The 27359-nt window shown below is 37.9% G+C and overlaps 1 protein-coding gene across 1 annotated transcript in view; it reads left to right on the top strand.

Annotated features, from left to right (window-relative positions):
• Positions 1–17964: 17964 nt before the first annotated feature.
• The window catches only part of UBAP2 (ubiquitin associated protein 2), a 155555-nt gene continuing 146160 nt past the window's right edge, over positions 17965–27359 (top strand). The window contains exon 1 of the mRNA XM_007950673.2: positions 17965–18063. Within this exon, the coding sequence (XP_007948864.1) occupies positions 17965–18063 (99 nt within the window). The remainder of the gene's footprint in view (positions 18064–27359) is intronic.

A 27359-nucleotide genomic window follows, 5' to 3' on the forward strand; every position in this document is an offset into this window, starting at 1 on the left:
TTCATTTTCCATAGAGCAGTTCATAGGCATTTTGTTTCACAACGTTGACTGCATTTCTCCACAATGTAACAGCTCTCTTCCCCCTTCCTCCCTGTAGTTAACCTCTTCCCTGTGTCCTTTCCTTTGCATTCTTGCCCCCTGAACTATCTCCCTGTACAAATACTGCCCTTCTGGTTTCCCATGATTGATCGCTCTAAGGAATGTATCTACCTGATGCAAATGTTCACCCTATATGCCTGTCTGTTGTTTGTCCTGAAGGGTAACTAGGAACCATAGTTTCAGGCTGGATGCTTAACTATAAATACTTAGGGTAGAGTTACAAAGTATTAGTGCTGGGTTGATTTTAGAAATAATAAAATGGATCTCTTCACTTCAGAAATATTAATATGTTTTACATTTGTATAATGTTCTGCAGTTAAAAAGTATACTTATTCATATCTGAGAACCCTAACCTAAGAGAAAGCACTAACAAAATTACTATAATCACGACAAAACACTTAGCCTTGTGTGATACAGTACAACCAAAATAATGCAAGAACCCAAACCAACAAAGTCTGAGTTGTTAGATGCAAAGTGTATACTTACAGTGACTGAGGCAGATTCAGATATAATGGGGAGAGGGGGGACTTAAACCAACCTTTTGGGATGTGATGTATTCTAGTTAATTGATTATTTGCTATTATAGTGTATGTAAAAGGCAGTACTATGATATGCTCCTTAAAGTACACAACAAGGAGATCTGGTGGCGTAGTGGATAAGGCATTTGGCTGCTAACCAGGTGGTCAGCTGTTCACACCCACCAGCTGCTCTCTGGAAGGAAGATGGGGCAATCTCCTTCCATAAAGATTTATAGCCTTGAAAACCCATTGGGGGGTCACTGTGAGTCAGAATTGACTCGATGACAGTGAGTTTGGTATAATATACCTGTGCCCTTTATCTAGCCACAATAAACAGGAGCTATTGAGAAAATAAGTAAATGATATTAAACAAACAAAAAAACCCAAACCCACTGCCATCCAGTCGGTTCCAGCTTATAGAGACCTCCTTTGAGTTTCCAAGACTAAAAAAGCCTGTTATACCTTTTCTAGCTATGTGGTAATAGGTTTCAGGGACATAATTTTCCTTGTGATACTTGGTAAAACAAATTATGATCAATTCTACTCTATTTTAGTTTAAAAAGTGCAGATCGAAAAGGTAAAGTATCTCTTAATTCAAGGTCATGAAACTTTATTTAGAAGTGCTAGTATAATGTCATTTCCTTAACCTGAAATGTATAAAAGAGCTCTGGTGTAGTGGTTCAAAGCATTTGGCTGCTAATCAAAAGGTTTGAACCCACTAGCTACTCTGCACTAGACAGATGAGGCGGTCAGCTTCTGTAAAGATTTACAGCCTTGGAAACCCTATGAATGTCGCTTTGAGTCAGAATCAACTCGAAGGCAGTGGGTGGTATAAGATTTATAAATAAGAGAACATTGTTCCACATCGTGTGAATGCTTGCTTTGAGGTCTCCATAATTGATTGTTTCAGAAAACAGAATTCTATTTAATCTTCTTTTTGGAATCATTTGCTGTGCTGTGATTTGTCTTGTTGTTGTTGTTGTTATGTGCCGTCGAGTCGGCCCCGACTCATAGTGACCCCTCTTTGGGTTTCCGAGGCAGTATCACTACGGAAGTAGGATTGCCCAACCTTCCTTCCGAGGAGTGGCTGGTGGGTTTGAACCGCCAGCCCTCTGAATAGCAGTCAAGTGCTTTTAGCCACTATGCTACCAGAGCTCCTGTGATTTGTCTTAGGCAGGTCTTAACTTTGAAAAGTTACCAGCTTCTACAGCACATCATTTCAAGTCATTTATCAGATGTCTCATATTGGCAATTACTGAGTGAAGGGAACAAAACTCAAATTAGTTTTGGTCTTCACTTGTTTATGATATTAAGGTTAGGAAGGCAAGTAAAATACAGAAGAAATAGAGAATAAACAAGCTAAAATATAAATATATACAAGTACTGTAGATTCAAAGGAAAGTATTACATACAAAAGTTTTAGGAAATACAATCCTGGAAACCTATAACCTGTTTTGTAAAATTTAAATGGCTTTTGATAGACACTTAGGGGCTTGTCAATATGATCTAACCTATCTGAGTTATTTTGCCTTTACACTTCTCAGTTTTCATGCCGAAAATTAAAAAGGTCCAGGAACTTTGCATCTTAGTTTTGTATGTTTGAATAGTGTATCAGGAAGGAGTGTTCTTTTTTTAAAGAACTGTTTTTCATGTATGAATTGCTTTGAAATAATTTGTATTAAATATTGAGTAAGTAGAACAGAATACATAATCTTTGATGTTGATTTTAATATGTATTCTGATTTCAGAGGTTATAATAGTTTTATAATATGAAAATGTATAATCAATGATGCATGGTATTTATAATATATTTAAGTATAGAGAATACAAATAGTACTGATATTTCATTACCTAGTTAAGAAAAAATAGTATTATTAACCTTTTAAATCCCTAATGTGATACCCCCTAGTTCCAGCCTGTGAATTAGAGTTAACTCCTAACCAGGATTTTGTTATCCTTTTCTTGTTTTTCAATATAGTTTTAACAGCCATTATCATATATAATATAGTGCTAATTCTATGTTTTTTTAAAAAATATTAAATAATAGTGCATATATTCTTTGGTGACTTTCTTTAACCTTTCAAACTGAATTATGTTCTGCTTTGTATTTCTTGTTGAAACCAGATGTTTTCAGTAATGGAGGGCAATTTGAATAAAATGAGAAAAAATTGTGTAAAAAATTTTTTATTGTGATTTGGGTGCAGATTTACGAAGCAGATTGATTTTACTCTCAACAGTTCATGCACATTTGATTTCACAGCTCCAATTATAATATCAACAATAAAAAGCTCTCTTCTTATCTCCTCCTTGTAACTACCCTTTCCCTGTGTCCATCTTATCTATGCATTTCTGTCTGTCCAGCTTTCTCTCTATGTAAATGCTGCTCTTATGATGTTTCACAGTTGATTGATCTAAGGGGTGCAACTCCCTAGGGTAGATGGGTGCATCTCCCTGGGGTAGGTGGTCTGCTTATAGGCCTTCCTATTGTTTGGCTGAGCTTATCTATGGAAGTGAGTCTAGTTCCAGACCCAAAGGATGACCCTGAGGCCTTTGTCTCTGAGGTTCCACCAGTCTCCTTCTGACCAGTAATTCTGGTCATTTTTGTGTTTTTGAATTTTGTTCCAAATTTTTACTCCCACTCTGTCCAGAATTTCCAATTTTGATCTCTTTCTGAGTGGTTGGCATTGGTAGCTGGGTACCATCTAGCTCTTCTGGTCTCAGGGTTGTGAAGGCTGAGGTCTCCGTGGTCCATCATACCCTTGGACTAATTATTTCCATATGACTTTGATTTTCTTCACTCTTCTTTTCTCCACATGAGGGGGAGACCAATAGTTGCATCTTAAATGACTGCTCGAAAGCTTTTAAGACCCCAGTTACTACTCACCAAAATAAGATATAGAACAGGATTTTTGTGTTGTGCCAGTTGAGCTTGATGTCCCCCAAGACCATGGTCCTGAGGCTGCAGGCTCAGTGACTCTCTCCTTCAGTGTGTTTGGTGTCGCTGAGAAACTACTCCAACCTTTTCCCTGGTTACTTCTGTAATGTATATGAATATTTTTGTAGTACAAATACACATGTAAGAATATTATCAGCCAAATCTATTTGTGGTCATGGGCATATTCCTGTTCACTTACCCACACCTGATCTTCTCACCTGGCATTTACCCATAGCCTAGTGTTTGCTGCCACTGGTAATGCAATATTGTGTATGTAATAGTATTTGCCTCTGTTCTCTGTATCTTTTGTGCATGTTTTTGTGTCCTCCTTTTCCCTATTGTTATTGTGCTGCTCACATATTTTTGTTATATCTTCTTTTCCTTCATCCAAATCAACGAATGAATCTTAACTAGTCAGAAATTTAAAAATAATTTTTTTTTGAGGTAGTAAGTATTTTAAGATGTTCTGGTGGTGCAATGGTGAAGAGCTCAATGTTAACTGAAAGGCTGGCAGCTCAAACCCACCAGCTGCTCCACAGGAGAAAGATGTGGCAGTCTGCTTCTGTAATGATTACAGCCTTGTAAACTGTAGGGGGCAGTTCTTCTTTGTACTGTAGGGTCAGTATCAGTTGGAATTGACAGCAACAGGTTAGGTTTTTGGTTTGGGTAATACGGATTTTGATACTATGAGTGGTGAGTCCTGAGGTGGCGAGGGTCTCTGGTGTTGGAATTGGTGAGATGAGGCCAGTTTCTTCAGAGTCATGCAGTTATACAGGCATATGCCAGATAACAGCACACAATAACAGCTTCCTATTACACTCCAAACCAAATCATGCAGTTATACAGGCATATGCCAGATAACAGCACACAATAACAGCTTCCTATTACACTCCAAACCAAAATAAACCAAACTCACTGCCATTGAGTTGATTGTGATTCATAGTGACCCCCATTGGGTTTGCAAGGCTGTACATCTTTACGGAAGTGGATCGCCTCATCTTCTTTCCGCAGAGCAGCTGGTGGGTTTGAACTGCTGACTTTCTCATTAGCCGTTGGATGTCTTACCCAGTACTAAACCTCAGAAGTGGAAAATGTAAGAGGTCAATATATGTACTTGGGGTCAAAAAAGGGTTTTAATTTGCCTTATAGTAATGTTCTTGAGATTCTTAAAATATGTAAATTCTTCCTACATGTATGTAGCTATTATCCATACATTTTCGTTGCTCTGTAATATTCTTTTGTAGAGCTATGTTATAAATAGTGTTTGAGTTGTTTCCTTGAAGATTCTTTTGGTGCAGTATACTGTTGTTAAGAGTTGCTGTTGCATCAGCTCTGGCTCATGGCAAACTTATATATAACAGAACAAAACTTTATCTTCATAATCACTAGTATACTAGAGAAACGTATAACTGGGAAGTTATAAACCAGGGAGTGGAATTGCTTAATCATGAGTATATGCATGTTCACCTTTATTGTTGTTGTTGTTGTTGTTATGTGCCGTCGAGTCGGCCCAACTCATAGCGACCCCTCCTTGGGTTTCCGAGGCAGTATCACTACAGAAGTAGGATTGCCCTACCTTCCTTCCGAGGAGTGGCTGGTGGGTATGAACCGCCAGCCTTCTGGTTAGCAGTCAAGTGCCTTAGGCACTATGCTACCAGAGCTATATTAAATTGTTGTACAAAGTAGTTGCATCACTTTACACTTCACCCAGTAATGGGTGAGCGTTCCTATCAATTCACATCCTTACCAATACATACTTGGTATTGTTATATTTTGGGGAGCTTTGGTGGCATAGTGCCTGAGGCATTTGACTGTTAACCAGAAGGCTGGCGGTTCAAACCCACCAGCCGCTTCTCGGAAGGCAGGTTGGGCAATCTATTTCCATAGTGATACTGCCTCAAGAAACCAAGGAGGGGTTGCTATGAGTCGGATCTGACTCAACGGCAGTGAGTTTGGTTTGGTTATTGTTATATTTTTAAGTATTTGCTAGTTCTGGGGGTTTTGAAATGTTATCTCATTGTGGTTCTAATTTGCATTTTCTAATTTTACTAATTAATTCAATTAATTCAATGCTTGAATTAAAATAGCCTTCTGGTTAGCAGTCAAGTGCCTTAGGCACTATGCTACCAGAGCTCCTTGGGGCTCTTTTTTTATTGTGGTAAAATACATATCAATGTATTTTGTCTGTAATATGCTAGTTGACATAATTATAATTGTAATTCTGTACCCCTTTCCATAAATATTCTTTAACCCCAGAACTAGCTTAGTACAAGCCTTTGAAATTATTTTTCTTTTATAATTTATTTGTTGAGACCATACACAGCAAAATATAAACCAATTCAGTCATCTCTATGTGTACATTTCAGTGACATTGATTACATTCTTTGTGCAGCCATTCTCACTATCTTCCTGTAAGTTGTTCCTCTCCCCTTAACATAAACTCACTGCCCCCTAAGTTTCCTATCTGATCTTTCCAGTTGCTGTTGTCAGTTTGATCCCATATAGATAGAACTTAAAAAAGCATAATGCTGAAGGCAGACATTCTTTGTTAGTTAAGCTAAAACTTTTGTTCCATTTTAAGAAGACTTCAGGGGATATTTTTGGTTTCAGGTTTAAAGATTATTTCAGAGCATTAGTTTCAGAGGTTCATCCAACTTCCGTGGCTCCAGAAAGTCTGAAGTCCTGAGAATTTGAAATTCTATTCTGCATTTTCCCCTTTTGATCAGGATTTTTGTCTGTAGAATATTTGATCAAAATGTCCAGTAACGGTCACCAGGCACTATCCATTTCTTCTGGTCTTGTGGCACAGAAGGCACTTGTTCACAGAGGCAGTTAGGTACACACTCCATTTCTTCCTCCTATTCCTGACTCTCCTCCTTCCTCTGTTGCTCCAGCGAATAGAGACCAAGTGTGCCTTGGATGGCTCCTTGCAAACTTTTAAGACTCCAGGCACTGTGCAGTGAGCTAAGGGATTAGAGGAGATGCACTAAACACATTAGTAGATCAGGTAACTGGGATGTCCCATGAAACCATTACCCTAAACCTCCAAATCAAGGAACCAGATTCCATGAGGTATTATATTGTATATAAGCCTTAGCAGCTACTGTTTTTGTTATTATTGTTGTAACTATATCTATCACACAACTTCTGCTCATTTAACTTTTTACAGTTGCACACCTTACTGACAGTGACATTAATTGGCTATGCAACTCTACTCTTAATCAAATCAGATCAATTTTTCCATCACCGTAAACTGAAAGTCAGTACTAAACAAGAAATCTCCCTGTCCTCTCCTCCTCACCCCTACTGACCACTAAGAAACTTTGGTTTCTATATATTTGCCCGTTCTTGTCTTTTTATATAAATGAATTAATACAATTTTGGTGCAGTATACTGTTGTTAAGAGTTGCTGTTGCAAATGTGCTTTTGTGGTTGACTTACTTCGCTCAGTATACTGTCTTCAAGCTTCATCCATATTGAACTTAAATTTCTTCTTTTCTGCTTGGTTTACCAGACTTATCCGTGGTTGGGAACAGCCTTTTTATTTCTTCAGGTGCCATTTTTTAAGAGAAGGATGAGATTAGTATGTGTCTCTTCTGCTTGGGTTGACTTACCCAGGGTTGACTTAAGGCACTACTTTTTTCTTTCTTTTTCTTTCAGGTACCACCTTTTAAGAAAAGAATAAAATTAGTAAACGTTTTTCAACAGCAGACGTCTCTCTGATTTCCTGGATTGTGGTCCTCGGGAGTCCCTGTTCAAAAATTGTGCTTATTTCTTTGATGTGTGGATTGACCTCTCATTCATAAGTTGTCTTTCTTGCGTTCCTTATGATGATAGCTTAGAAGTGAGTTTGTATGTAACTTATCTTTGTTAAGGAGCTCTGGTGGCATAGTTCTAAGGCATTTGACTGCTAACCAGAAGGCTTAGAAGGAAGACTGGGCAATCTACTTCCGTAGAGATACCACCTGGGAAAGCCAAGGAGGGGGTCGTTATGAGTTGGGACCCACTTGACAGCAGTGAGTTTGTTTTTTTTTGGTTTATCTTTGTTGAGAACCTTTTCTTTTCCCCTGTGCTACAGATTTCATCCAAGACTTCCTAATCACTCATTGCCTGCCAAGTAGGTCATTCCTCATGCTAGGGGTGGGGAAATGTCATTTTTCAACAGCAAGCTCAGCATCTTCTCAGCTCCATAGTGGGGGTGGCACAGTCGTTACCTTTGCCTTTAATATTTTACCCCCAATTCTCTACATTTCCCTGAACCATATACTTTGAAAGCAGAATTCTTTTAACACTGTGTCTCCCTAACCTCTTAGGAATTATTCCATTATTTCTGATTCCAATCCAGGATGTGATCATATGTTTATTTTTTGTTCTTTGTTGGGAAGTATCTTTTGTAGACCCAGAACCTTTAACTTTTGCCAAGAACTGTGGAAGCTAAAATACTGTGGGTGGGGGCGACGTGTGTTGTTGTTGTTATGTGCCATCAAGTCAGACCCCATAGTAACCCCTCCTTGGGTTTCCAAGGCGGTATCACTGTGGAAGTAGATTGCCCAACCTTCCTTCCGAGGAGTGCCTGGTGGGTTTGAACTGCCAGCCTTCTGGTTAGCAGTCCAGTGCCTTAGGCACTATGCTACCAGAGCTCCTTGGGGCGAAGTGTAGGGCAAGGGAAATAAGGATTTAGAGCCCTGAAGATTATTCTCTGGGTAGAAATGAGTATAGATACCGAAGTTCCTTCTCTCTCTTGCTTTTTCTCTCTTTCATTTCATTTTTAAATTACTACTGTAGCGGGAGCTCTGGTAGCATAGTGCCTAAAGCACTTGACTGCTAACCAGAAGGCTGGTGGTTCAAACCCACCAGCCACTCCTTGGAAGGAAGATGGGGCAATCTACTTCCGTAGTGATACTGCCTCAGAAACCCAAGGAGGGTCACTATGACAGCAACAACAACAACAAATGTAATGAGGCAGTGGAGGCCTCTTAGGAAATAGGATTTAGTGATAATGGTGGAACAACATGAAAAATGTAATCAGTGTCATTGTGTTGTAAATGTGGAGGTTGCTTTGGCAGATTTTTGGTGTGTATGTTTTCAAAATTAAAAAAAAGGAGAGAGAGAAAAGCAGGAAAAATGATGATGACTTTAGAGCCCCCCTTTTTTTTTTATTTAATTTTTTATTTTTGCAGTGTTCCCTCCCCTCCCCTCCCACCCCTGGTAACCAACAAAGAAAGTGTCCTTCCATATATAAACTTTTCCTTGACTTTTTACAGTAATGAACTAATACAATATTTGTCTTTCTATGATTGCCTTATTTCACTCAGCAGGGGTCGCTATGAGTCGGGTCTGACTTGACAGCACATAACAACAACAACAACAAATGTCCTCCAACTGCATCTGTGTTATGCGGTGTTTTACAAATTCTGCATTATTCTTTAGGGTTGCATAATATTCCATTGTGTGTGTCTGTACCATAGTTTGGTTATCCGTTCTTCTGTTGATGGGTACATAGGTTTTTTCCCATCTTTTTTGCTCTTATAAATACTGCTGCGATGAACATGGGTGTGCATATATCTGTTCTTGTCCTGGCTTTCACTTCTTTAGGATATATACCTAGTAATGGGATTATTGGGTCAAAGGGTATTTCTAATTCCAATTTGTTAAGGAATTGCCATATTGTATCATTTGTCGTGGTTGTATCATTTGACAGTCCCACCAGTAGTGTATGAGAGTCCCACTCTCTCCACATCCTCCTCAGCATTTGTTATTTTCTGTCTTGTTGAACTTTGCTACTAGTACTGGGACAAGATGGTATCTCATTGTTGTTTTGATTTGCATCTCTCTAATGGGGAGCTCTGGTAGCATAGTGCCTCAGGCACTTGACTGCTAACCAGAAGGCTGGCGGTTCAAACCCACCAGCCACTCCTCAGAAGGAAGATGGAGTGGGCAATCTACTTCTGTAGTGATACTGCCTCAGAAACCCAAGGAGGGGTCTCTATGAGTCAGGTCTGACTCGACGGCATGTAACAACACAACAACAATTGCTAATGATCGTGAACATTTTTTCATGTGTTTGTTGGCCGCTTGAATATTCTCTTTGGTGAAGTGTCTAGTCATGTCTTCTGCCCATTTTTGAATTGGATTGTTTGTCTTTTTGTTGTTGAGGTGTTGGAGTTTTCTGTAAATTTCAGAGATAAGTCCCTCGTCAGATATGTTGTTGCCTAATATTTTTTCTCAATCTGTAGGTTCTCTTTTCACTCTTTTGGAGAAGTCTTTTGAAGCACATAAAAATTTAATTTTCAGAAGACCCCATTCATGTAGTTTATCTTCTGGTGTTGGCTGTTGGTGCATATTGGGTTATGCTTGACAGTCTAAATATGCCATAAATTAGGGCCCCTAAATTTGCCCCTAGTTTTTCCTTGAGGAACTTTATCATTTTAGGTTTCACATGTAAGTCTTTGATCCATCTGGAGTTAGTTTTTGTGTATGGTGTGAGGTACGGATCTTGTTTCATTTTTCTGCAAATGGATATCCAGTTTTGCCAGCACCATTTGTTAAAGAGACCATCTTTTCCTCATTTAGTGGATTTCAGCCTTCTATCAAAATCAACTGACCGTAGGTCGATGGATCTATTTCTAGGTTCTTGATTATGTTCCGGTGGTCTATGTGTCTGTCGTTGTACCAATACCAGGCAGTTTTGACTACTGTGGCTGTATGGTAGGTTTTGAGATCGATCCGGGAGGGTGACACCTCCTACTTTGTTCTTCTTCAACAGTGCTTTGTTTATTCAAGGTCTCCTTCCTTTCCATATAGAATTAGTGATTGGTTTTTCCATATCCATAAAGAATGCTGATGGAATCTGGATTGGGATTACGTTGTATGTATAAATTGCTTTGGGTAGTATTGACATTTCACAATGTTTAGTCTTCCTGTACATGAGCATGTATGTTTTTCCATTTATGTAGCTCTCTATGGTTTCTTGAAGTAGTGTTTTGTAGTTTTCTTTGTATAGGTCTTTAGATGCAATTTTTTTGTCCCTTGGCTAAAATAATATTGTTCCTTTGGGGAGCAAAGCAGGGGACTTTGGTTTTATGTGAGCGAGTGTCATTTAAAAAAAGAGTGTGTCAATTACAAGATTTTATTCAAATTAGCAGGTATATTTTTTAAAATTTGCCTAATTAGGGGTACTGTTAAGCTATGAGTCTGTTTTAGAGTTCTGTTAAACTTCTAGAGCAGGGTTTTAGCTTGGGGTGGGTGGGCTTTGGTGAGGTTAAGGGAGATACAAATTCCTGAAATTCCAGGCAGAATTTTGTGAGGATATGCAGTTTTCTGAGGATAGGGTCCTAATTTTCAAAGTACTTAATGACCTGAAAGGCTAGAGTTACCATATTATAGTGAAACAAATCTTTAATGAAAAGGTTTATTTATTTAAATGTGTTATTTTTTTTTTAGTGAGCTTGCAAAATGTGAATCCGGCAGCTGAATTATCCAAAGCTGGAGAGCATTCTTTAGAAGAAGGGTATTTTCAAATATGTTCTTACTAAAGCTTAAAGGTTATGGGAACAGTCCCAGTATTGGAGATGTACTCTAGCAGCTCTTCACCAGACAGGGTTAGTTCTTTCTTTCCAATTTAAAATTTAAACGCTTTTTATTGTGGGACATTGAAACAAGGGATCTATTCATCTGAACCCACATCTCTCTTGATTATTCAATTAAGTTGTGATAGTGAGTTTTTGACAGTCTGGTTGTTTCCATGGTAATATGTGGATTAGTGCCTCTAGATAGTCAAGATTTCTGATTTCAGTTAGGATCCTCACTAACACGCTTCCAATTTTTTTTTTTTTTTAAATTTCAGCTTCCTCATACTTACCTTATAGTAACTGTTATAGAAACCTTTGCCCCCTTCCCTCTCCCCCCTCCCCCCATTATCTCGCTCTACTCATTCTGTACTTACTGTGGAGATTTTTAAAAAAACTCTGTTTTACTGGGGGGAAAAAAGACTGATAAGACAAATTCTGTTGATTGTCTCCTAATCTCCTGACAGTTTAGTGTAGCATACCTGCCCCTTCCTTTATTCTGTTGGATTCAGGAGAGGGATACTTTCTCTTGTCCAAGTGAATTATTTCCCTTTATTGCTATCCTATTTGTAGACCCTTTAGGGCTCTTTTCCCAGTGGTCATTTATCTTATTCTGTATCTTGAGACTTTCCCTCACAATATCTCATTCTTTTCAGCTTATAGATGGCCCTTTCTTTTACTCAGTAAATATTTTTTAAGTTAAACACGTGTCATAATGTTAGCCTTTGGAAAGACAAACATGACAGGACAGATACAGTCCCTATCCCAACCCTCAGTTTATTAGGCTTGTTCAGTTCACTTCATCTTTGTAAAATTCTCTTGGTGCTCTGTTTCTCCCTCTAGCCACCACCTGTTGCAAATACAGTTAGCTTGCTGTCTCCTCTTTCTCACTCACTTTAGCTTTTTCACTCATCACTTTTTGGAAATCTTACTGTCAGTGGTCGCCAGTTACCTAGTTGTGATACTTGATTCAAGAAGTGACATAATTTAATGGCTGGAAAGAGGTTCACATTATTGCCAAGTGGGGGAAAAAGACAGGTTACAAACAGTATCTATAGTAAGATGGCAGTTTTTTTTTTTGTTAAGAACGTTTTTTGCTGTAAGAGCTAACATTTATTGAATCACTTTATAGGCATTATTTTAATCCTGTAACAATATGTTCTCTCTTTTTTTTTTTATGTTTTAGATAAACTGAGAATTAAAGAGAAGTGATGTAAAAATCTTGAAAGCAAAAAAAAAATTCTTGAAAGTATAAATAAGATACTCCTTTTTTTTAAATGTGGTAAAACATGTATAAGATGTGCCAACTCAGCAATTTTTACATGTATAATTCTGTGACATTGGTTACATTTTTCTTGTACAACTGTTACCTCTATCCTTTTCAAGTTAATTCATCTCCATTACCTCCACATTGTCTCTAGTAAGTGCAAATTACCTCTTAGGTAATTGAAAACACATTACCTTCAGCTTTTTCTTACTGGTCCTCTCTGGTAGCCCTCCCTTGTCCTGCTCTGATTAGTTGGTTACTCTGTAGGCTTCCTGAAGGAGTTCTGCTTTCAGCTGCTAACCAAAAAGTTGGTGGTTCGAACCCATCATCTGCTTCACTGGAGAACTATGAGGCAGTCTGCTTCTGTAAAGATTTACAGCCTTGGAAACCCTATGGAGCAGTTCTCTGTCCTGAGGAGTTATTATGAGTTAGAATTGATGTGATGGCAGTGGGTTTCGTTTTTTTTTTTTTTTGGGGGGGGTGGGTAGCCTTTCTTTTATGAGCTCTGGTAGCATAGTGCCTAAGGCACTTGACTGCTAACCAGAAGGCTGTCGGGTCAAACCCACCAGCCACTCCTCGGAAGGAAGGTTGGGCAATCTGCTTCTGTAGTGATACTACTGCCTTGGCAACCCAAGGAGGGGTCACTATGAGTCGGGGCCGACTTGACGGCACACGACAACAATAACAACAACAGCCTTTCTGTGCAACTGTCATCTTGATTGCTTTCACCATCACTTGGGGGAGCCCTTTCTCTCCTGTGTTGGACCTCTTTGCTATCTCTCAGCTGCTGGCAACCATCCCTATATTTTTGCCTTTCCCAGAATGTTTTAAAAATGAAATTATACAACATGTAGGCTTTTGAATCTGGCTTTTTTCAGATCCACTCATGTTGTTGCATGCATCAGTAGTTCATTAATTATTACTGCTGTGTAGTACTGTGTTGTATGAATGTGCCATCTGTTGACCTTTCAAAGGACATTTGGGTTGTTTCTAGATTTTGAGGACTGTGACTAAAGGTGCTATTGACATCGCTATCTGAATATTCAGATGCATATCCAGAAAAGTGCCTATGGCCATCCTGAGCTACTAGAGAGGCTGATAAATTGAGTATTTAAAGGAGAAAGTATATTGTGAATGGATTTTGGTAGGTAGTCTATGGTGTCAATTGCATATGCCCTTTATTTTATTAAATAAATAAAATTGTATTTATTTTTTAATACTATTTTGTTGTGTTTTTGATGAAAGTTTACACAGCAAGTTAAGTTCCCATTTGACAACCACTACACAAATTGTTTAGTGACATTAGTAACATTTTTCACAAGATGTTAGCATTCTCTTTAATTTCATTCTGTTTGTTCTCTTTCTCGTACTGTAGTTTCCTTGCTCCTTTATCTGCTCTTCTTTGCTTTAGAGGAATTGTTGACCTTTTTGTCTCATATAGATGGTATTTTAGTGGAGCTCCATACTCACAGACAATAATATCCTTTATCTTGTGTGCCAGTCTGTTATGTTGCTAGACGGCATCGGGTTAGTTTCAGCTCAAGGTTTAAAGAGTGTCTCAGGGTGACAGTCTCAGGGAGTACTCTAGACTCATCTGGTCTGTTAAGTCTGGACTTTTTAGAACTTAAGTTCTGTTTTGTGTTTGTCTCCTGTACTATCAGGGTTCATCTGTTGTGGACCTTATCAAAATGGTTGGTAGTGGTAGGTGGGCACCATCTAGTTCGGTGCATATACCTTCTTAATTGGTTTGCTCTTTTGTTTTACTGACGTATATCTTCCAGGAGCTTCCTGAGAGTTTGTGAGAGCGTGAATATGTGAAAACTGACATGATTCTATCTTCAGATTGATTGATATTTTTGTTTTGTATATAATTAGCATCGTGCCTAAGGCACTTGACTGCTAGCCAGAAGGCTGGCAGTTCAAACCCACCAGCTCTACTCCTCGGAAGGAAGGTTGGGCAGTCTACTTCCGTAGTGATACCACCTGGGAAACCCAAGGAAGGGTGCTATGAGTCAGGTCTGACTCAATGGCCCATAACAACAACAACAACATAGAATTCTAGATTGGAAGTTAATTTCCTTTAAACTTTAAGGGCGTTGCTACAGGACATTGTTGCTGTTGAAGTACTCTGTCATTCTGGTTCTTGATTGTGTGTATGTGAGATGCTTTTCTCTTTATAAAAATCTTTAGTATCTTCTCTTTTCCCCAGAGTTACCCCTTCCCCCTCTTCTATTTATGGTTCTTTGGATTCTCTCAGTCTAAAAACTAAAAAGTGTTCTTCAGTTGTGGGAGATTTTCTTAAATTATTTTTGTGATTTCTTCCCCTCGGTTCCTAGATTTCTTCCTTTCTGGAACTCCTGGAGCTTGGACTACCAGCTGAGTCTTATCTTTGTTGTTAATTCTACTTTATGTGATGTTGCTTCAGCTTTTACTTCTCAGTCATTCGATGTCTGTTAGTCAATATTGAAGATCTCTTTTTGTTCTCTGTGTACATAAAACAGCATGCTGTTCTTTCCTGGCTCTTGTCTCTCTGAGGAAATTATTTTTTTCCTTGCAGATGTTCATACTACACTGTTTTCTTTTTTCTCTTTGTTTATTTTGGCTCCCCCCCCACTCCCATTTTAGACCTCTCACAAATGTCTGGTAGTCTTTGGGTAAAGCCCATAAAATCTGATGGAGTTCTCTGTGCCTGATCAGGGCCTGTGGACTGGTGGGTGTCATTGTAATTGATCTGAGTGAGCTGATTGATTCACAAGGTACCTTCAAATGTTAGTTCCTGTAAGGCTCTTGGGAGCTCTGGTAGCATAGTGCCTAAGGCACCTGACTGCTAACCAGAAGGCTGGCGGTTCAAACCCACCAGCTACTCCTCGGAAAGAAGGTTGGGCAGTCTACGTCTGTAGTGATACTGCCTTGGAAACCCAAGGAGACGTCACTATGAGTTGGGTCCGACTTGACGGCACACAACAACAATAACAACATAAGGCTCTTATAAGCTGGTTAGTTTCCCAGAGATAATTCCTCCATCTTCCTGGGATCTTAGAAATAGTAGAAGAAGGAGATGAAAGTCCACCTGGTAAATGTGTACCTGTACTTAATCCTCCTGTTCTCAGAACAGTATTGAGTCCCCCAAGGAGCCCTGGTTGCACAATGGTTAACTGCGTGTCTGCTAACCGTAAGGTCAGTGGTTAGAACCCCAAACCCACCAGTGGCTCCTCAGGAGAAAGGACCTGACATTCTGTTCCCATAAAGATCACAGCCTAGGAAACCCTATGAGGCAGTACTACCCTGTCTTATAGGGTCTTCTGTATTTGAATTGATGGCACACAGTGACAACATAGAGCCCCTCAGGTGGGCATGGCATCCTTGAGTTACGCTGGTTCAACCTATCTGGAGAATAAACCTTGACTAGGATGAAAATAAAGTAGTTACACGGCTGTGTGATTTAAGGAAGGGTTCTAGTTTATTGTCTCTTACATAGACTTTTTTTTTTCTTTGATTTTTATTGTGATTTGGGTGAAAGTTTACAGATAATACTCACTTTCCATATAGCAGCTCACATACACTTTGTCTCATGACATTGACTGTAATTTCTCATGATGCAACAGCTCCCCTCTCACTTCTTCCCCATAGTTACCTCTTCCCTGTGTCCTTCCTTCCTATGTACGCACCGTCTCTTACATAGACTTATTTAAGGAGCTCTGGTGGCAGAGTGGTTAAACCATTTAGCTTCTAAGCAAAAGGGCAGCCGTTCAAATACACCAGCTGCTCTGTGGGAAAAAGATGAGTCAGTCTGCTTGTGTAAAGATTTACAGCCTTGGAAACCCTTTGAGGTAGTCATATGGGGTTTCTATGAGTTGGAATTGACTTGATGGAAGTGAGTATATGGACTTTGAACTAATCTGTCTTTATTTCCAGCCTGTGATTACCCTTATCATTGTTATTTAGTGACCTCAATCCCTTAGCCTTACAAGCAGCAAGAATTAGCCTGCTTCTATGCTTTCCACTACAGATTTGGGAAGCTTTCTTAGTCCACGGAATCCATAAATTTAGTTGCTTTCTAGATTATAAAAGTTCTGTTGCTATCCTTTTCTCTAGTATTTTATTCTTAAGGGTTTATGTATGGCACCCCTCTCCCCTTTTTGGTTTAAAAAATAAAAAAAGGGTATGTCATTTGAGTGGGGCCTTGATGATGAACAGTGATAAACATGTTTATCTGTAGTGTTTGACTGGAAGTATTTTATAGTTTGTATCATTTTATAGTATAAAACAGTACTAATAGAATATTGTGTGAGCCAAGACATGTATTAATTTAAAATTTTCTGGTAGTTATAGTAAAAATTATAAATAGATACAATTACTTCTCATAATAGATTTTATTTAAGTCAGTATATCCAAAATGTTATCATTTCAACATATATGCAGATTTTTATAATTAGAGATGTTACCTTTTTTTTTTTTTTGATAGTAGTTCTTTGAAATCTGATGTGTATTTTACATTTACAGCACATTTGGACTAAGTACATTTTAAATGCTCAATAGCTACTTGTAGCTACTTGCTACTGTATTGGGCAATGCAAATATAGAGGGCCATCTAAGTACAGTTCCTACTTTTGCTCTGCACTGGTTTACTAGTAATAGCACATTATCTTGCTCAAAGGAGGCACTCAAAATGGTTTATCTAAGAACCCTTTAAAAAGAGTGAACAGTGTTCATGTAGTTCAATTATTGGTTAGTAGATTAAGGTTAAATTTTGTGTAAAGGGTATCATGATTATGCACAATCATATTTTGATGGCATGTTATATGTTTGGCACTTAGCTTTTCAATAAATATTTGTTGATTAAATGAAGGAAAATTACATATGCAAATATGTCTCTTTGAGAGATTTATTATTTATAGCTGTTTTTTGCCTTTGGATATGACTTGTCCTAGAGATCACATTTTGAACTGGATTATTAACAGATAAAATCTTGATTGGAAGCATTGCTGACTTTGGGTTCACATACCAGCCGCAAGTGGGAAGGGCCAGATAGAATTACATGTGGAAATAACTACATGTAATGATAAAATGATTGCCCATTAAAACTGGTGGTACTTCAAATGTTTTGTTTGTTGTTGTTGTTGTTGTTATGTGCCGTCGAGTCGGACCCGACTCATGGCGACCCCTCCTTGGGTTTCGAGGCAGTATCACTACGGAAGTAGATTGCCCCATCTTCCTTCTGAGGGGTGGCTGGTGGGTTTGAACCGCCAGCCTTCTGGTTAGCAGTCAAGTACCTTAGCCACTGTGCTACTAGAGCTCCCAATGTTTTGTTTAGAATTGTTAAAATTGTATAATTACATGTACTATTAATGTTTAGATTGTATGAATAAAATTGGTTTAAAAGCTACCTGTGCAATCGAAAATCCTGTAAGACGCTTTCTTAAGAATTTGCGTTCCAGAGAGCTTTTATCTCATGTGTCATCATTATCTCTGTATTTATTCTTACCTTTTCCTATGATTTGGAAGTTTTACTTACCATACCTACTTTCTTGCAGATTTTCTATTTTGTACATACATTATTTTGTATATATACTATATATGATGACTTCGGTGAGCAGTGACCGTTCCCGAGGTGCTCGGGAAAAACCACAGATTGCAGTGACACAAGCAACGCAACCACAGAAACAAGTAGTACAGGTAAGGTTTTGCAGAGTTATTGTTTGCTTTGTTTAGGATTAAAGAAATTAAGTGAGCATAGATGATTTAATGTTCTTCCTGGTAGGAAACTGCAGTACTTAGAAACTTATGTTAAAAGCTGGGTAATATAATAGGAAAGATAATATTGTTTGATAGGTACAAAAGGTACAGCTGAATGTTGTTCCTTGTGAACTTTTTAATCCTGAATTTTTCCTGCTAATCATTAGCATCAAGATATCTCCCTCTCTTTACTATTAATTTAGGTGTGTCCCTGGAATTTAATATGAAAATCCAAAATATATGGAGAAACAGTCCTTGGGAGGTGAGAAATGTCTGCATTGTGGATAATTGTCAAAAGCTCTGTTTTCTTTCAAAAACTATTACCTAGGAAAAGTGCTTTATCTTAGAATGGCTTTTAATTTTCAAGACCCATTTCCATTAAAATATTTAATGTTAAATACTTATTTCTCCTCAATGTGTTTAAATTATTATATTTTAAATGAAGTGAGACAATCCAAACACATTGCTTGGTAAAAATTCAAGCATTCTATATGTGTTGACGCTATGAGTTGGCATTGATTCGATGGCAGGGAGTTTTCTTTTTTTTCATTTTGGTATATATGTTGTTGACTAGATTGGCAAACTCTTTTTTCAGAGGCAGTATATACGTGAAGGACCCCTGGTGGTTCAGTGGTTAAAGCATTTGACTGCTAACCAGAAGATTGGGAGTTCAAACCCTCCAGCCACCCTGCAGGGAAAAAGATAAGGCAGTCTGCTTCTGTAAACTTTCATAGCCTTGGAAATCCTATGGGGCAGTTCCTCTCTGACATATAGGGTCACTATGAGTTGGACTCGATTTGATGGCAATGGGTTTAATGTAATAAGTAATAAACCTTATGTAACACATTATAATCCCCAAAACCCAAACCCACTGCCACTGAGTCAATTTGGACTCACAGTGACCTTATATGACAAGTGGAACTGCCATAGGGTTTAAGGCTGTAAATCTTTATAGAAGCAGACTGCCACATCTTTTCCCCCACAGACTGGCTGGTGGGTTTGAACTGCTGACCTTTCTGTTGGCAGCCAAGTGCTTTAATCATTCACTACAAGGGCTCCTCATTATAATTTCAAATGGAGACTTGACAATACTTTGACGGGTAATTAAGAGCTTTTAAAAATCATTAATACCCAAGTGCTAGTCTACCCAAGGGTAGACTACTTAATTGTTGCATTAAATTTTTTAATATAAGATTAACCTCCTATGTTGTCAGTAGCAGCACACAAACATCTTTGATATTTGGTGCTTGCCCCTAAATACTCTTAACCTTGATAGACATTTATTCACAACTGATCAGGAAAGATTGTCCAGTGTAGAAAAAATTTGGACTTTTTGATTTGGGCTGTCCCTGAAGAGATGAGTACTTAAGAAAAAGTTTGTTTCATGTATAGTATCCTCTCAAAGAAGATACACAAGTCAAGTATATTCGTTGGTGCCACTCTACTGATCAAAGAAATATAAATTAAAACAAGAATATATTTTACTTATCAAATCAGCAAAGGTTAAATTCACAGTCTCTGAAGAAAGGGTCAGATGATATGTTGGGAATGTAAAGTGTCCCTCCTCCTATCCACCCAACCCGAGCCAAGTCCTTAGGCTGTTATCCAGAGAATCCCAACTAGAAGAGAGAGGGTTCTTTCTTCCCAGAAGTTGTCACTGATCATTTTTCTTTGGGACTTTGAGGAATGACTCAGTGTATGTAATTAGGAGAAAAACCTACCCTTTGAGCTGTGGTAGGGGTTCCTAGATCCTTAGGTTTCCAGTTTTTCTTTTTTATAAAAGCATTGTGAGCATTTTTAAAAAATTATGCATCAGAAATATTATTTATTTATCCATTAATCTGATTTTTGGAAGTCTTCCCTAAGGAGGTAACCTTAAATTTTTTTTGAAAAAAAAAAAAAAAAGAAATGGCTTTATTTGGTTAGATATTTATTGTCCAGTTCTAAATGTACAGTATTATAGGTTTTCTGAGATTACCTGTGGAAATAGCATGATGTAAGAGGGAACACCATGTGTTCTTTGGAATCTGAATAAACCTGAATTTGTGCTGTGAGCCTACCACTTTATTAATTAGATAAGTTACTTAAGTCTCTCTGAACATCCTCTTTTTTTTTTTTTTTAAACATTATTTCATGCTTGGAGAAAAGTTTCAAAGTATACAGTAATTCCTGACTGTCCTTCATCCATATCTAACATTTGTACCACCTGTGCTTTACCCTTTGCTCCCTCCTTCTCTCTGTACACATTTTTTTCACCCTGAATCTTTGAGAATAAGTTGCAGACATGGTGATTCTTTACTCCTAAATACTTCAGTATGTACTTTTCTTAAAAAAAAAAGGACATTCTCTTACATAATCACAGTCCAAAACAAACCAAACTCACTGCCGTCAAGTTGGATCTGACTCATAGCGACCCCTCCTTGGGTTTCCAAGGTGGTGTCAGTATGGAAGTAGATTGCCCAACCTTCCTTCCAAGAAATGGCCGGTGGGTACAATGATTATATTAGGAAACAAACTAACTAACTTAATCTGTAGATCTTATTTGTATTTTCTTATTCATATTTTTTTCAGTAACATCCTTTTTATAGCTAATGAAGTCCCAAATTACACATTATGTTCAAGTGTCAGTTGTTAGTTTCCTGTAATGTGAAACTGTTCCTTAGGTTTTTATTGTTTCATGACATTGACCTAGTTGTGTAATGTAGGCCAGTAATTTTGCAAAATGTCCACCAATTTGGGTTTTCCAGATATTTTCTTATGATTAGAAGCAGTTTATGCATTTATGGTAGTAATACCACAGAACCACAGAAGTGATGATCTGTTCTGTTCAGTGCATCATATCTCGAGGTACCAGATGTAGGTTTGTTCTATATTCTGGGGATTGGTTTTATCACTTGGTTAAGCTGATGTCTACAAAATTTGTTCTATATCTTACAGGGAGATACAAACCCCAGTTTCTTTTTTTTTTTAATGTAAAATGGAGGATGATATTTACTTTAGATTAGAAATCGTGTGAGGTTGTGATCAGGAATTGGTAACCTTTACTCTTTAATGCATAGTCCATATAAATTATGAAATGGTTATAAAATTTTTGTGTAAATTGTAAAATGTTACAGAAAATGCATGCTTCCTAATCAACTCAGAAAAATAAGATGCAAAATTTATACTTATAGTAAAGCACAACATGTTAAAACATTTCAGAAAAAAATGTTAGCAGGTTATGTTAATAATGTTTATATTTGGGAAGTGTCATAAGGATGATTTAAAAACATCTCCTACTTCGTTTTATTTTCTGAGTAGTAGATAGCAACAGAAAAAGATTTGGTCCCATTAAAAAAGCTATCAGAACATTCTTCATTATAAAAGCAGCTTGCTTTCTGGGGCACAGAGCTCCTATTCAGCTTGTATATGAGAGATCCAAAAAGAGAGCTAGTACTAATACTGCTTTTCTTGGCAAGACACCTGGTAGATGTCACTACTGTTTGTGTTAAGGGAGGGTACACTAACCTTGTTTAACTTAGAATTACCAGGCGGTCCTGCTTTTTTTCCCCTCACTCTGTACAGACCACTTGATAACTTAACTAGAGCTCACCCTCATAACTTTTCTTTATTATCTAATTTATGTTTGGTGCTTTATCTAACATTCAGAGTAATTTTATTCTTGACTAGGGAAGTTGACAAAGGCGAAAAATATTTAAAGTTCGGTTTAAAAAATATAATTAGTATGTTAACTAACGCTAGTGCTATAATGAGGACAGTGATGGTTTAATGGTAAAGTTCTTGCTTTCCATTTGGGAGATTCAGATTCCGTTCCCAACCAGGGAACAGCTAAAGCAGAGCTATTACTCATCTCTTAGGCTTGCTTGTAGGTGTGATGTTGAACAGATTTTAGTGGAGCTTCCAGATAGACTAGGAAGAAAGCCCTGGCGATCTGCAGTCAGCCAGTGAAAACCCTATGGATCACAGCAGTCTAATCTTGCTGTGCGTGGGGTCCTCATGAGTTGGTGGCTGACTCAACAGTGGCTAGCAGCAACAGTGTTTTAATACTGTACTTGTTAAACAGCTGTTGATTACCTCACCTGTGTTTTCAAAAGTTATGTCCAGATGGTCTATACTATCTTCCCTTAGAAGGATATGTACTACTGAAGAGAAATACCAAGAATATTTGCATCATAGTACTTAAGCTGAGAATGTCAAGTCTTTGAAAAAATTAGTAATTGGTATTTATCTTATATGGTATTGGTGAGGAATACTGAATGTATTATGGACTACCAGAGGAAGGAACAATTCAATTTTAGAAGAAGAAATACAAGTAGAATGCTCCTTAGGAGCGAGGATGCCGAGACTTTGGCTTGCTTACTTTGGACATACATTCAGGAAAGATCAATTGCTAGAAAAGGACATCATGTTTGGTGAAAAGTAGAGGGGTCAGTGAAAAGGAGGGAAACCCTCAATGAGATAGATTGACAAAATAGCCATCACAGTGCACTCAGGCTATGATCGTGAAGATGGCAAGGACTGGGGAGAGTTTTGTTCTGTAATACATGAGGTTACCGTGAGTTAGAACCAGCTCCACAGCAACTAACAGCATAGTAATGAAGAGTGATTTCAGAGAATGTGTGACTGAAACGGTGTCAAAATGAAAATACAGAAATACACAGAAGCCCCAAATTGTGCCCTATAACAAAATCCTATTATTAGGAACTATTCTGTTTATAATGTACCTTTAATGAGATTCTCCCAACATGTTTTCTTGTTTATATTTGGAGATATTTTAAAATATGGCCAGGTATGTTTTTTGTAACTTATGTACATTTACAAAGTGTGGGCAATTTTTAGATAGTTTTCAAGTTTCAATATTGCTACCTTAGAGCTATATCAGTTTTGATGTTTTTCTCCTTGCCCCATTACTTTTAATTGACCCCAAGTCCCTTGCAGAATGATTATAGCCAGAATTCCTGGCTTTGGTCTATATTATGCAGTGTTTCTGTCTGAAATATATTAAACCAGGCCCAGGCCCATTCTTATAATAGTTATTGTGCAGTGCGTGATTGAGTGTCCACAGTTTACCTTTTTTTCCCCCTCTCTTACTTCTTTGTATTAGCTTCTGTTCAACATCTCCTCCCTGCCTCCACTTTTTTTTGATCCTCTATTTCCTTTGTGCTTTCTTTCTGACCTTCCTCCAGGACACTTTTTCTAATCTGCTGAGATTTTTTCTTCCTAACATTTTTGTATGCATGAAAATGGTCAAACATAAAGAAGAGTTACACCTTTTTGCTATATATTTGCTTTATCATACCTGTCTAGCTATCCATCATTCTGTCTTAAGTTTTTGATGCATTTCAAAGTAAGTTGAATTCAACAATATACTTTACCCCTAAATATTTCAGGCATATCATTAACTAGAGTATGTATCAATCATTGAGTTTTGTCAAATGCATATACTTGTGTCTGTTTCTTCTTTTCTGTCTTTCATTTATTTCTACTCTAGTCTCTCGTCTCCTTCATGGTGTTTGCTTTGGGTTTAGTTGGCTCTACTTTTTCAAGTTTCTTCAGGTGGAAATTTAGATTATTGATCATCTTTTTTTCATGTAGGTGTTAAAAGCTATACGTTTTCCTCTAAGCACTACTTTTACTGCATCCATAAGTTTTGGTAATGTATTATCTTCGTTTTCATTCATCTCAGAGTATTTTGTAATTTCTCTCACTTCTTTGATCCTTAAGTCTTATTTATCTATTGGTTTTTCTGGGTTTTGTCAGTCCTGTTTCTTTTGTGCATTCTTCCTCTTCATACTGTACCTTTCTTTACTATGACTTTCTTTCAGGATAATTACCTGTTTCATACATTTTAAACAGACTAGACAACTTCTTAGAAGTGAATGCTTCATAGATCTTGTATAATTTAAAAACACGTTCAATCCAGACTAATCCATACCAAGAAAAACTTTTTATTGTAAAATAAAACACAAATACAGAAAACCATTAAAAACAAAAGTAGAGTTGCCAAAATGACGTGGTGATGTTAGACCTTGTCTAACTTCAGGAGGGCGGGGAGAGAGAATCAAGACCAGCATCAGCTGGTTCCTATGAGGTGCCTCCTCTGTCCAGGTTTTTAAACAATTCTGACACCAGCCAGACCCCCCACTGCTCTCTACTTCTCTGCTGGGTTCGATAATTTGTTACTATGACCACATAGAACTCACAGACCCCCATACTCACTATTACAGTATTTATTAGGCAAGTAACAGGTTACAATTCAGTATCAGGAATGACTCAGCATACAGTTCTTCTATCAGGACAGCTTTTTCTCAGTGGTGCCTGGAGGCCTTTTGATTGTGCTTGCCCAAGCTTTACAGAGCTCTTTAGCTCCCTCAGTAAGTGCCTGGAGGCAACTCCACCAGCAATCTTCCTGCATTAAAGCTCTGGGCTTTCTTGTTCAGTGGGTCACATATCACTCTGTGGGCACCTGTAGTATCTTGCACTGACTGGTCTCTTTATTCTGCTGCTACCCTTTCTCTGCCCCTGGATTCTGCTGTGTGTGTTGCTGCTGCTTATTGTCTTTAGTACTTCAGTTTTCTTTATCTCCTTGGTCTAGGAGGTTCTCAGCATAGGCACCTCAGGTCCAACAGACTTACTCTGCTCCTGGTTCTTATTTCTTAATGGTAGTGAGATCCCCTCTTTTGCTTCTGGTATTGGCTCCTTTTAAGCCTAGTGTGAGGGAGCTCTGGTAGTGTAATGCCTAAGGCACTTGACTGCTAACCAGAAGGCTGGCGGTTCAAACCTACCAGCCACTCCTCGGAAGGAAGGTTGGGCAATCTACTTCCATAGTGATACTGCCTCAGAAACTCAAGGAGGGGTTGCTATGAGTCGGGTCCAACTCGACGGCACGTAACAACAACAACAACAACAACAAGAAGCCTAGTGTGATGGCAAAACTGATCAATCTCCTTATTAGGGTTTCATACACTTCATTTTATGGTCCTACTACAGAAGGGTTCCATCTACCTTATTTGCATTATTAGCAGGCTGTTCAATTTTCTTGGGGGTCCACAAGCACCTTATTTACTTATCCTCGTTTCATCATTGTGATAGTTGCAAAGACTATGACTAGGAGGGCCATCTTAAGTAATTCACTACACTGCAGTGGTTTAATGAGTTCTTATTAGGTGAACATCCCTGAACTTACACTTTGGCCAAGAAATAAAATTCTGTCAGCTGTTCCAAAAGCTCCCCATATGTCCTGTATTAATTACAACTTCTTCCTTCTCCCCAAAAGTAACCTCTATCCTGAATGTTCCTGATATTCTTAGAATTTTGTCGTCCACCTCTAGACACTATACTTTAGTCTTCCATTCAAAAAAGTCTCATGGCTCTTGATATCTATACCCTACCCCTCTAAAGAAAGTTTTTCTCTTTCTCTACAGTTTTTCTGTTGAAGAATCCAGGAGATTTAACCTGCAGAGTTTCCCACAATCTGGTTATTGCTGAATGCATACTCATGGAGAAGTTTGGCATGTTCCTCCTCCACAGTTCAGACCTATGATTAGACTCATGTTTGATGTGGTTTGATGTTAGTAGCTGTGTATGCTTGGTTTCTAGATAAAGTAATTCATTGGAGGCTGTGAAGTGGTGATAGTCTCTCTATCTCTCTCTGTTTTTAGACAGCTTTATTTATAATTCACATAGAATAAATTGCACATATTTAAAGTGTGCAATTGGATGAGTTTTAACATCCTATATGTATGCAGCTGTGAAGTGATCACCACAATCAAATAAGGAACGTATCCATTACCTTGAAAGTTTCCTTGTGTCCCTTTGTAATCCTTTTCTCTTGCATTCCTCATCCCCAGTCAACCAGTTGACTCCTGTCATAAGATTAGTTTGTATTTTCTAGAGTTTTATATAAATGGAACCATACAGTATGTACCCTTCTTTTTACTTTGAGTCTGGCTTCTTTTACTGAGCATAATTATTTTATGACCATCCATATTGTTGCATCTGTCAGTAGATCAGCATTCCTTTTATTGCTCAGTAGTGTTCCATTGTATGAATATATCACAATTCATTTTTCTGTTCATCTGTTAATGGACATTTATATTGTTTGCAAGTTTGGGATATTACAAATATATATTTAATTATCTTTTGGGAAGATAACCTAGGGTGGAATGGTAGGTGTCTATTTTACTTTTTTTAAAAATTAGACTTGATTTTAAAAGTTTTTTTTAACTTTTTATTGTGATTTGGGTGAAATTTTATAAAGCAGAATCTTCTTTTCTTTTTTAATTGTGATTTGAGTGAAAATTTACAGAGCAAATTTATTTTCCATACAGCAGTTCATATACACTTTGTCACATGACATTGACCACAATTCACCACAATGCAACAGCTCCCCTCCCACTTCCTCCTGATAGTTACCTCTTCTCTGTGTCCATCCCTCCATGCACTCCTGCCCCCTGAGCTGTCTCCCTGTACATAAATAGCTCTTCTTTCTCCCATGATTGCTCTCTCCAAGGAGTGTATTTACCTCAGGTCAATGTTCAACTCCTATGCCAAAGCAGAATCGTTTTGCATACAACAGTTCATACATTTTGTTTTGTGACACTATTTACATTCCCTGCAATGTAACAGCTTTCTAGTCACTTCCTCCCTGTTATTAGCTTTTCCCTGTGTCTTTCTTGCCTGTGCATTCCTGCCTCCTTACTTTTCTACCTGTGCAAATGCTGCCCTTCTGATCTCCCATGGTTGATTGTTCTAAGGACTGCATCTTTCTGGTGTAGTTGCTCTGCTCTTAGGCTTGTCTGTTATTTGGCTGAAAGTTAAGCCATGAGAGTGAGTTATTCCAGGCCCAAAGGGTGACACGGGGCCATAGTCTCAGGGCTTTCGCCAGTCTGTATCAGACCAGTAAGGCTGGTCTTTTTTTATGATTTTGAGTTTTATTGCACATTTTTCTTCTACTAATTTTAGAACAGTTTTAGGTTTACAGAAAAATGTGCAGAGAGTACAGAAAGTTCCTTTATATCCCTTACCACCTACACATTATTTCTCCTTTTAACAGCTTGCATATTCTATGATATATTTGTTAAAATTAATGAATAATATTGATATATTATTAGCTAAAGTCTATATATAGTTCATAATAGGGTTTACTCTTTGTATTGTTCAGTTCTGTTATATTTAATTTTAATAAGCTACTAAATTTTTCCAAAGTGATTGTGCAATTTTACATTTCCATCAAC

This window comes from Orycteropus afer, unplaced genomic scaffold (assembly GCF_000298275.1).
Source record: "Orycteropus afer afer isolate SDZICR_OR568_19922 unplaced genomic scaffold, OryAfe1.0 scaffold00285, whole genome shotgun sequence".
Classification (NCBI taxonomy): Eukaryota; Metazoa; Chordata; class Mammalia; order Tubulidentata; family Orycteropodidae; genus Orycteropus; species Orycteropus afer.